General features: G+C 40.6%; 2 protein-coding genes across 3 annotated transcripts in view; both read left to right on the top strand.

Annotated features, from left to right (window-relative positions):
• The first annotated feature begins 420 nt into the window (after nucleotides 1-420).
• Nucleotides 421-6,133, top strand: as3mt (arsenite methyltransferase). Its single transcript, XM_034092289.1, has 11 exons — nucleotides 421-576; nucleotides 868-916; nucleotides 1,617-1,744; nucleotides 1,839-1,989; nucleotides 2,390-2,526; nucleotides 2,628-2,697; nucleotides 2,774-2,855; nucleotides 2,933-3,064; nucleotides 4,280-4,419; nucleotides 4,493-4,615; nucleotides 5,553-6,133. The coding sequence occupies exons 1-11, from the start codon at nucleotides 560-562 to the stop codon at nucleotides 5,655-5,657; spliced, it is 1,134 nt and encodes a 377-aa protein (XP_033948180.1). The 5' UTR covers nucleotides 421-559; the 3' UTR covers nucleotides 5,658-6,133.
• A 706-nt stretch (nucleotides 6,134-6,839) lies between these two features.
• Nucleotides 6,840-12,061, top strand: part of cnnm2b (cyclin and CBS domain divalent metal cation transport mediator 2b) — a 58,573-nt gene continuing 53,351 nt past the window's right edge. For both annotated transcript variants that reach the window (XM_034096981.2, XM_034096915.2), the window contains exon 1: nucleotides 6,840-8,588. In XM_034096981.2, coding sequence (XP_033952872.1) covers nucleotides 7,091-8,588 — 1,498 coding nt within the window. In that variant the 5' untranslated portion in view covers nucleotides 6,840-7,090. The remainder of the gene's footprint in view (nucleotides 8,589-12,061) is intronic.

Genomic DNA, 12,061 nt, shown 5'->3' with positions numbered 1-12,061 from the left:
ACTCTTTTGTGACTTGGAAGAGTCCATTAGTTTAATGTTGAGGGATGCATTTTGTTAGAAGTAGCTCAAGCAGCAACAAGAAATGTAGTGGATTAAAAAAAACATTGTTTCCCTTTTAATTGTAGTGGAGTAGAAGTATAAAGTAGCATAACATCGAAATACTCAGGTAAAAGTACAAGAACCTCATAATTGTACTTAAGTACAGTAGGCTACTTGAGTACATGTAGTAAATTACTTCCCACCTCTGATATGGACATCAGTTGGGTTTCAAATAACATTTCCAGTTGTTCTAGTAGCCTACTCAATTGTTGTCTTGGCATGTCTCAGAGAGACAGTTGTTCCATAATATGAATCTCCTGAACTATTGCTTTCCACTCTGAAGTTGCTGGACATTGTCCAGGGTTCAGATGTGATATCAGACCGTGAGGGGCAGGACGTGCTATTAAGCAGGAAGTCATTTCATATACATTTTGTTCGGAGAGCAAATAGGTGTGCATCAGAAAGCTTTCCTCCACAAATAAAATAATACTTTACTTCAGTACTTGAAACACTCGAGACAATGGCCGAAGAAAACAGGTAAGAACATCAAAACATGCCTCTTTTCTCATTCATCATATTGTATGTTCATGTAAGCTATCATAATAAATTGAACGAGTGGCGTGTGACATTCGAACCTTCAACTTTAATGACCATAGTGGAACGTCACATATATTACGTATTAAAAATAGCTTGTGTGCAGTTATAACTTGTCATGTTGTTGTTGCAAACTAGCAAACTGAGTTAGCACATAGCAGATAGATAACGTTAGAGTTAACGACGAACATGCAATTTGAAGTTAAGTTCACTTTCAAAAACTTGTTGTTAAAGTGCGTGTGCCAAGGGCTTCGTCGATAGCAGCATTCATGTCGACGTCAAGGTAATTTCACGTGCATTACATATTCACACAGAACATGTCATGAATAGTGTTTGCTAGCTTAGCTTAAACGTGTGCTTTCATGAGCTTAACCACTGACAACGTGTAGTTACAACGTAATGTTGAAACGTAACGTTAGAGCAGAACTCTATTTAACGGTTTTAAGGTGAATTAAACGATCAAAGTACATCTCACCGTATGAGTCAGTTTACTACTACCGTGCCATGTGGGCTACACAATACACATTGATGACAACCTGATGTAACTAAGTACAGTTACTCAAGTACTGTACCGGTACTTAAATACAATTTTGAAGTACTTGTACTTTACATGAGTATCTGTATTTTTGCTACTTTGTATGTCTACCACACTACAATTCATAGGTTAATCGTGTACTTTTACTCCACTTAAATAAGACTTTAGTTACACCTGGACTAAATACCCAGCAGTAAATAAAATAATAAAAATGAGTTCCGCGGTGTTAACCAGCTGTGACAAACATATGAATTCATTCAAAACAAATGGTATCATTCTAAATGGGCAAATCTGCATAATGAGTAGGCTACTTTTGATTTTGAGTGCAGGACTTTGACTTGTAACAGAGTATTCCTACTCTGGAACTTTAATTCTACTTTAAGTACAACATCTGGGTACTTCTTCCTCATCTGCAACCTGCTGTGTGTGCTTTTCTGCACCCAAACAGGATTATTATGGCAAGGTGCTGAAGAAAACCTCTGACCTGAAGAGCAATGCCTGTGTGGCTCCAGCTCAGCCCATTCCTGCCTTCATCCGCCAGGCTCTGAAGAAAGTGCACCCTGAAGTCACCGCCAGGTAACCGGGCAGCTTTTGTTTCACCCTCAGTGAAGTGTTAGCAACAATCACTGATCCACAGAAGCGTACTGTTGGTGTCTCTCTTCTCCCTCAGGTACTATGGCTGTGGTCTGGTGGTGCCAGAGTGCTTGGAGGGCTGCAGGATCCTGGACCTGGGCAGCGGGAGTGGGAGGGACGTATACATGCTGAGTGAGCTGGTAGGCGAGAAGGGCCACGTCACTGGCATTGACATGACTGAGGACCAGGTATTGTACGTTAGAAATATTTATGGTAAATCTTGTATTCTTCTTGATATACATCATTGTGTTCATTCTGTATCAATGTTTCTTGTAGCTGTATAGCATGTTTGAATACTTTGTACATTTCATTTAATTGTTTAATTATAATAATGTATGTGTTTTTTTATTATAATAATAATTATCCCTTTTTAATTTATCATTATTATTTATATTTATTTTAATTGGTGAGTGTGTAATTGTTCTGTACTGCTCTTAAGTTTACGTTACATTTCAATAGCTCACACTTTTATCCAAAGCACCTCTACAGAAGCAGATCACACACTGTTGAATTTGGGGTTCAGTATCTTGCTACCAACCTACAAAAAAAAATATATATTTCAGCTTTAAAGAGTTTTCTATTTTCTAGCTTGACGTGGCCAGGACGTATGTGGATTATCACACGAAAGAGTTTGGCTTCAAGAAGCCCAATGTGAGTTTTGTCCAGGGCTACATCGAGGCTCTAACAGAAGCGGGTCTGGAAAAGAGCTCCTTTGATATCATTATGTAAGAAGTATTTCTCAACTCTCTTCCTCTGTCTTTATTTTGAATTGTAATGCTGTATACTTCTAGAAATAATGTGTTCAAATGTTTGTTTTCTGTCATAGTTCCAACTGTGTGGTGAATCTCTCTCCAGACAAGAAGCGAGTACTGGCTGAAGCCTACAGTGTGCTCAAGGTATGCTTCTCTCTCACACAACATGAAATAAATGAAAAATAATTAGAACATTCACCGTTTACCTGTTGATCTTTAGGATGGTGGTGAGCTGTACTTCAGTGATGTCTACAGCAGTGGAAGATTAACAGAGGAAATAAAATATCATAAAGTCCTCTGGGGTGCGTAAGATGAATATCCTACAGCCATAAAAAGCTCACAGATAGTGGTACCATCAAGATGTAATTTATCTTGGCAGGCGAGTGTATTGGTGGAGCGCTCTGGTGGAAGGATCTGCTGCAGTTGGCAGAAGAAGTTGGTTTCAGCCCGCCACACCTTGTTACAGCCAGCGTCATCACCGTGGACAACAAAGAGCTGCAGGACATCCTTGGTTTGATATTTTATTATATTTTTTTTTTCGTAATTTTCTTTATTAAACACATTTTTTGTTATAAAGGAAAAGTGGAAAGACACATTTCCAGACTGTGATAGATTTTTAAGTAGAGAAATGTAATCTTTTAATCAAAAAGATGTGATGGTAGTTAGGATTCTGCTATTGGTTCTATTTTATTCTTAATATGTTTCTTGTTTACTCATCTTTCTATATCACGCTGTTTAGCTGTTGAAGTAACAAGCATTCATTTTGAAACTAGACATAATTAAGGTTCTGCCAACATCATTTTACGACTTTTTTTTGTTTTGCTAAGTAGACGTAGGCTCTGGTCGAAAGGGGGCAGATAATCTAATGAGGTCACCAGACATGAACCATTAAGAGTGAAACTTGTCCCACACTAACATGTGCGTTAAGCTCACAGTACAGTGGGGGAGATGTCAATCAAGCACAGTCTGCACACGCCCACAGAGAGGTCTAATTAGGCATACATTGGAAACACCTGTGTGGATTGTGCAGGTGTTAATAGACAGTTTCATTAGGTTTAAATGTGTTACGATGTGTCCTTACTTACCTTTAGTCCTGTGCATCTAGTAGCATTCTGGACATGTTTTCTGGTCACCGAATACCTAATTGACCACTAGTTTTCTCTTTAGAGTTTCATGTTCTTGTCATATACATTACATTCTGTTCAGTTATGTTGACAGTGGCATTCTCTGGTAGCTAAATTCCAAGGAATGTGTTGTATTTAACAGAAAATATTACATTCTTACATCCAACTTTAATTTGAAAAAAGAAATTGAGAAACCCAACATTGCAATTCTTAGAAATTCCATTAGCATTGAACAGCTCCAACTTTTACATTGTTTGTTGCATTGTGGAACAAACAATATAAAAAAAAGGAACAGATTCCGTATTGGGATTTTTCCAGCGATTTAATACTCAAAACATCTACATGTTAAAAATATTTATAGTATCTCTGTAAATGAATTTATTCAGGTTTGCTTCATTTAGATTTACAAAACTAAGGGTAGGTGTATATTGTGCTGCAAAGCTTTGGTTAATGTTTAACTTATGTTAAATTGAGTTCTACTGAAGTCGTATCCCAAACTGTGTTTGTGAAACTGTTGTTCATTGAATATACCATACAAGACATTTTAGATTGTTCTCGATGTTGACTGATTCTGTTCTCTCTGACCTGTTCTGACAATACAGGCGACTTCAAGTTTGTCTCTGCGACATACCGCCTGTTCAAGGTCCCTAAAGGCGCCACCAAGCCCTGTCAGGTCATATATAATGGGAGCATTACAGGAGTAGAGGACAGCTTCCAGTTTGACACTCAGTTCACATTCAAGGTGTGTACATACCACAGTTACTTCAGCTCAAGCTCTGTATGCACATTTTATAAGACATGTGTGGATGTCACAGGTGGATGAAGTGGTGGAGGTTGATGGAGAAGTGGCCACCATACTGACCCATTCCAGATTCAGGGAAGATTTCACTTTCCAGCCTCAAGGAGGCCCCCGTGAGTCCTGCGGAGTCAAACCTAAGGTCAGTGTCACGACTGAATTCCAGGATATGTAAATGTCTGTATGATTGTTTTTTTGTTAAACACTAGAGGTCAGTGTGTTCGTCGTATTCGTTACAAGTGTGTGACACACCCAGAGAGCCCCTCTGTCTGAACTGTGCACACAGTCACACACACACATGTGTGCACCAGGACGCATGCTGCAAGTTCTTACACACACTCACATACGCACTCAAACATACATACGCACACATCCACACGCACAAGGTCAAGCAGCTGTCTTGGAGTCATAACCAGACTGTGGAGTCCTGCTGGGGAACATTGAACAAGAAGGAATGTTCTCTTCTCAGCTAACGGAATGCCATCTTATCAGCTCTCATGGTCGTTCTGTGCACACACACTCACATCTACAAACGCCACTATATATTTTTCAATGACTATCCTAATCCTATGATCACTTGCAACATTTTATTCTGCTATTGAGGAAGTTCCATTTGGTTTTTGTGGAGCAAATAACGAAATTGAAAATGTATCATAATCTGTCCCTGGGTTCACCCTTCGGCCTGTCCCTCTGAAGTAAAATCATGTCCAAGATACTTTTCCCTTATTAGCGCGGCTAGTTGGTGATAATAGGTAATACATAGCCTTTGATCTTGTTTTTGAAAGCATTGCTAATGTCAAATGTTTATTTCACGAACAACTAGTATCTCATAAAATAAATAGCATGTGGACACAAGAATAAAAAAACTCAACATACAACACCTTTTTATTCTGCTATTATGAATATTTTTTAGGATGTTTAATCCTGGAATATCTGAAAAAAAGTGAGAATAACCTTTTCAAACTTTTCTATAATTCTTAGATTTGCTTTCACACCATACGTATAATACATACGTACATAAAACTGTGTGTGTGTTGTTAACTCCTACTGATTTCTACCTTGTTTTACTTTTGATACAGGCGGGCACTGTGGATCCCTTCCAGCTGGTCCTTCAGCTGGGGAAACAACAGCCAGGTTCAGCCACAGGGGGATGCTGCAGCACTCAGTCTGCCTGCTGCAAGTGATGGTGTGCAGAGCACTCAGAAATACAGCCCCATCATGATATATAGCATAATAACAAAAGCGCAAATGTCCTGACATTATGCTTCATTCGGTGCTATTATGTCGTGCCATATTAACATTTGAAATTATGACTTTAATTTATGTGAATAATAATGTTGCATAAATGAAATGACTTTGGCTTTGTATCAAGGCAAAATCAAGATGCTCACACATTCAAAACGTGTGCACAATCTTCTTATAAGGCTATCATTTTCATATTTCTTAACAATCCTAGACATCTGAATTTTCTTATACGTGTCATTGAATTCTTTTATTGGGACTTTTCCATCTTTATTATATAAAAAAGCCTTTTTCTGTAACACCTCTAATTGAATTCATTCGTTAAGGGAGTATATTGCCATAAGTGTTTTAGTGCACTGCTTTGTTAATTGTTTTGTGTTATATCTTTTATTATAATAAATACTGTCAATCAATCTAATTAATAGTCATTTATTGCACTTGCCATATGATGGGATCTTTACAGCAACAGGTGGGTATGACTTAAAAAAGGCCTTCGGTACTGATCGCTGATAAATACAAACCCTCTCGGAAACTTTATAATGTAGGCAATGGTTCCCAACATAAATCTAAAAAAACATAAGAAAAAAAATAGATAATTTGTATCTGCTTTAAAAAATCTTTATAGTGTGAAACTTGTCAATGTGATTTTGTTCATTAAGAAAGGCTACATTTAACCTCTTCAGGCCTCATGGAATCCTTCAAATAAAACACTTCGAATTATTTTATCCAATTGCATATAAGTCACATACACATTAGGATTTGGATGTTGCTTTTTTTTAAGTGTTCACAGTTCAACAAAGTTTGGAAACTACTGGTTTAGGAGACATATCATTGCATTTTCTATTATGTGTTGAATGCATTGCAAGATCATAATATGGACTCCCTCAAAAGTAACAATGTAGTTTAATGGGCATTTTCAATATAAATGTATCATTATAAAGTAGAATTCATTTCAATGAGGTTATATTGCATTACATTGGGCAGTTGCTAATGTTACCGTTTTTATCTTTATTGATATGTCATTTTTTAATTGAATACGTTTTAAGTTGTATTAGTTATCTTCTGTATGTTAAAAAAAAAGTCACCAGTAGAGTCCTGTCTGTCTCTTAACATGAGGTGCACTTGTTTTGACCCAAACGGACGCCTCCGGTCAAACGCCTCTCCTGATTGGTCGCCTCCGTCGCCTGTCTTGGGGACATCAGGGGAGGCACGAGTTGGCCTGTAAGCCTGCGCTCGCGAGTCATCAGTGTCGGACACGTAGTGGGAACGAGCAGGTCCCGATGCACAAGTCACGGCAACCCTCGGCGGAGATGAAGGCGGACTCCGACTGGCTCTGATTTTTAAAAACTCTTTTCATTCAGACGGTAGGTTGCCAATGGTTATCAATATGGCAGAGCCGTCATCCCAAGCACCCACCGCTGCAAAAATGGCGTCACTTAACCGGGTCCGAGCTTTGGCGATGATTTTCTTGACTGTCACCGGCTGTTGTGTCGCCCCGACAAGTGGCAAGGAAGGGTCCGAGGAGACCGTCATCATAGGACTCCGACTGGAGGACACGGACGAAATTTCCTTCATGGATAGGGGCTACCTGCGGTTGAGTGAGCGCTCTCGGGTGAAACTAAGGGTGTACGGGCATAACATCAACAACGAGACCTGGTCCAAAATTTCTTTCACGGAACACGAGCGGAGCAGGACGGTAGGGAGTGTTGACAGCTCCTCGGGGGATAACCAGAGCCAGGAGGACTCGTCCAGCTTTCATCCCTGCGGTATTAGGACTTCGGATATAATTATATTACCCAATATCATCCTAAATCGAAAGTCGTCGGGAATAGTTGAAATTGAGGTCAAACCTCTGCGCAAGACCGAGAAGAGTAAATCGTATTACCTTTGCATCGCTACCGCGACACCGGCCGTGGGCGGGATGCACGACCCGTGGACGGAGAACACCTGGATCTACCACAACGGGGATGACACCAACGTGATAGTGGTGGAGGAGAAAAAGTTTCTGCTGCCTTTCTGGCTCCAGGTAATCGTCATCTCCATGTTGCTTTGCCTGTCAGGCATGTTCAGCGGGTTGAACCTGGGGCTCATGGCTCTGGACCCCATGGAGCTCCAGATAGTGCAGAACTGCGGCACCGAGAAGGAGAAGAATTACGCCAAAAAAATCGAGCCGGTCAGGAGCCAAGGGAATTACTTGCTATGCTCTCTTCTGCTGGGGAACGTGTTAGTGAACACCACGCTGACCATCCTGCTGGATGACATCGCCGGTTCTGGGTTGATCGCGGTGGTCATGTCCACCATTGGAATAGTGATTTTTGGAGAAATCGTTCCCCAGGCCATCTGCTCCAGACACGGCCTCGCTGTCGGGGCCAACACCATCTTCCTCACCAAGTTCTTCATGTTGCTCACCTTCCCTGCTTCCTACCCGGTGAGCAAACTCCTCGACTACCTCCTGGGTCAGGAGATAGGTACCGTGTACAACCGGGAGAAGCTTCTGGAGATGCTGCGCGTAACGGACCCCTACAACGACCTGGTGAAGGAGGAGCTGAACATCATCCAGGGCGCGCTGGAGCTCAGGACTAAGACCGTGGAGGACGTGATGACGCCCCTGAGAGATTGCTTCATGATCCCCGGGGATGGCACCCTCGATTTCAACACCATGTCTGAGATCATGAAGAGTGGCTACACGCGCATCCCAGTCTTTGAGGGCGAGAAGTCCAACATAGTGGATCTGCTCTATGTCAAGGACCTGGCCTTCGTGGACCCGGATGATTGCACTCCTCTGAAAACCATCACAAAGTTTTACAGCCACCCACTGCATTTTGTGTTCAATGACACGAAGTTGGATACAATGCTGGAGGAGTTTAAAAAAGGTGAGACAACAACATAGAATGCACTATTTTCACATGTTTTCTTATGTATCTATAAATATGATTCCATATACAACTATACAAGAGAGCCTGCTTATTATTAGTTTAATCTCAAGTGAAAAAAGTCAGGGCACATCCTCCTTCCTGTGGATGAGGGAGGATAGCAGGTGAATTATTAGTGAATAGGAGTGCCTCATGAAAAGGTCACATTGTGCCTCATGAAAAGGTCGTATTGTTTGAGAGAATGGTAAAATAAAAAAAACCTATCTACAGGACATAAAGGGTTTAGAATAATGTGTGTCCCCTTTAAGATTGAACAAGAAACTTCTAGGTAGTGAAGGAAGAAAAAGTTATTTTGTCATTTCCTATCCAGGGAGATACACTTGCCCACAGCCTCACAGGTCATTTCCTGTAAAGGGGAGGAGGAGGTTATCTCTCTCCATCGCTTCCATTCACTGTTAATGTTCACACGGTTTCTCTCTCCTCTTGCTCTAACCTTGCCCTCTCATTCACTCTTTTTTACTCTTTCCCCTCCTTCCTTCTCTTTCTCTCTGATTAGTGAATGCATTAGGACATGTGGGAATGGTGCAACGGCAGTGCTAAGGTTATCAGGTGGGGGCATCTTGTTTGAGAACCTGCTTAAATCCCTCTCTACCTCTCTTGTGCTTGCCTCTGAATGATGGTGGCGATAACTCCTTTTGTCCAGCCCTGGAATGCAGTCGTGTGGATAATGAATAACAGCCTTTAACACCCTCAAGTCCCCCACTCGTGTTTTGTGTGTATGCGAATGGCGTTTAAGAAATATGTTTACCTCACCCATGGTTTACCTGATGTTTTGCAAAGCCATCCCCCCTCTCTGTTGTTTTCTCTGACTCAGTTGTTCCTGGCAGTTTGTGTGCGGAATTTGGTACTTTCTTTATTCCCAGATAAGCAGCTACAGGTGTGACCAAGTGATACATGGGCACACATGTTCAGATACTCATTTATCAATGCTTAAAATATGGTGGAAAATGCATGATTGTTGCATTGCGTGCTCATTGGAATATTCACTTCACTTTTAAGAGGATTAATTGGGGGGAAAACAGGGCAAATCATTGAGCTCCATTACTAGAATTTAGCTGTAGCGCTCATTGCCAAATTAGCATTACATAATACATGGGTTTGTTTGTTTTCATCACAGACTATTTACAGACACGCTAGCAGCAAGAAACATCGATTCCCTTGACCTTGTTGATCGTTTCAGACGCAGAAAGTTCAAAAGAATATGCATGTTACAGAACCAGGGGGTGCCATGTTCCGCTGGATTATTAAAATAACCGTGTGACCGAATATGACCCCTGCAGTATCCCCTGATTCACTTTTTATGTTAGTACAAGTGGAGTGTGCTCATCTGAGGGAGGAGATGTTACTTTGTAAATATTATTACATCATTTTGACCTGTGAGTCTGTGTGTAAGACTATTTTGGGTATGAAAAACATCAGATAGGAATTATGTAAGTATATCACGCTACATCAACAACTTCTTAAAATACACATACATACACAACAGGTGATTAGAAGTTGTGTCATCAAATCACACACATGATGTTTTTATAATTTTTCAACAGAAATCAATACTTCTGTTATACTTCATTGCTGTTTAAGGAGCTGTCACTCAGATTTTAAACCACAACTTCCTTGGCGGAAGTAACAAAGTGCAGCAAATAACGTATGTAACTGTATTTGAAAATAGTCTTATAGTATGTGTGGTAGATATAAAGTCCTACAATACTGCAATGTTATAAGCTACGTTTGCAATATCAGTTTTAGAGGGAGGGACAGTTTTTTGGTCTTTTATTATAGTTTTCATTATACCAGTTTTTTTCCAACTGATTTAGCTTGTATGCTAGTCGGACACTTGTTGAATAGTAGCCTAAATTGTCAACTGCTTCTATAGCAGTCTCAGGTGTATCTGTTTACTCATGTTGTTAATTCTGTTCTTTTCCTCCCAGTAAAACCCAAAACAGCGCATTTTGTCGGCGACATAGTTCTTCACATATGTCCAGTTTTGATGTGTAGTGGCAGAGTTTTTCTGCGCCTGGCCCCTTGCCGGAGGGGATTCGCCTTCAGCCTCTCATGTAAGTCATAAGTGACTGTTGTAGGGAGGGCTGCAGGGTCAAAGTTTCCCGTCAATCTGGCTCTGTGCGCAGCGCACACTCAGTTCAAAGTGCTTTGTATTGTAAGTCATTGTTAATTAATTTGATGCCGCTTGCCGAGCTGCATAGACGTCTGAAGAAACGCTCATATTAGAGACTGTATCACAGTATTGGGTATAAACTTTGTGGTGAGGTGGTTTCAGTTTCCAGTTTTATAGGATTTACTTTCACGCTCACATTCTCAACTTAAAAACTATTCAAATTTCAATATTATACTAGTTTAAGCACTCCGAAATCAAACTGAAGCAAAGTAATCCTAAAATAATTATACATATAAGTAGTTGAACGGTATTAATGGAGCTTCAAATGTAAGATTTGCTCTACGTTTTATTGGTAATGGAAAAATGCTCACATGTTTAGGTTTTACCCGGCTTGACCCTGGTCCTAGGTTAGGGGTTATAGTCGGATTCATGCAGGAGCATTTTGATTTGAGCAGACACCCCTCTGGAAACTTCTGACCCATTGTTTAATTACTCTCCGTCTGCGATTGCAACAATTACTGTCATCCAGGGGGTTGCTTGTCAGGCTGCAGCTTTACCGGTTAATGAGTGGGTCACTGTGCACCATTTGGGAAACAAAGCAAGCAGCACCTGAGTCAGAAACAGGAATTTAGCTGCCCTTCTCACCTTCAATTATTTTTGATATTCCTGAAAGTGAAAGCTATTCACTCGCTCACATGCAACCGAACCAGCCTTGTTGGGGGGGGGGAAGACAGGATCTACTGTATGGAGATTTGGAGAGCTCAAATCAGGTTATGTGTGTTCTGTTCCCCTGGGGAAGGCAGAGTACTTGTCTAACTTGAATGTGGGAGTCCAGACGGGGGACTGGGACTTGACCCAACAGAGGCAAGGAGAAAACACTGTCTAAAACAGTCCCCATGCTTTGCTAGCAACAAACACACAGACACAAACTCTCAGTTCTTCTCATCTCTAAACCTGGTTTCTAAATCTATTTATAAAATGGACAAGTCAAATCAAGCAATCTGATGCGCTACTAATTTAAATGTGCTACTTTTAAAGCAAGCAACGATGTTTTCAAATCTGTAATCAAAAAGGTCCGCAAACACGCTATCGACCAATCAGATTGCTTGATTTGACTTGTCCGTTTTTATAAATATATCTACATTTTGTCCATTACGAAACAAACTTACAAAGCTTACAATGGAAACATTTAAGGTTAACTTCGACCTCCCGGGTGGTCTTACTATGGAAGAGTGGATTGAGGAGTGCCTATCTCCAGAAAAAAGCACCTAAACATTACATTACATTGCATTTAGCTGAC

This window comes from Pseudochaenichthys georgianus, chromosome 1 (genome assembly GCF_902827115.2).
Source record: "Pseudochaenichthys georgianus chromosome 1, fPseGeo1.2, whole genome shotgun sequence".
Taxonomy (NCBI): Eukaryota; Metazoa; Chordata; class Actinopteri; order Perciformes; family Channichthyidae; genus Pseudochaenichthys; species Pseudochaenichthys georgianus.
The sequence above is the reverse complement of the archived record's forward strand: the minus strand, read 5'-3'. Positions and strand labels throughout refer to the sequence as shown.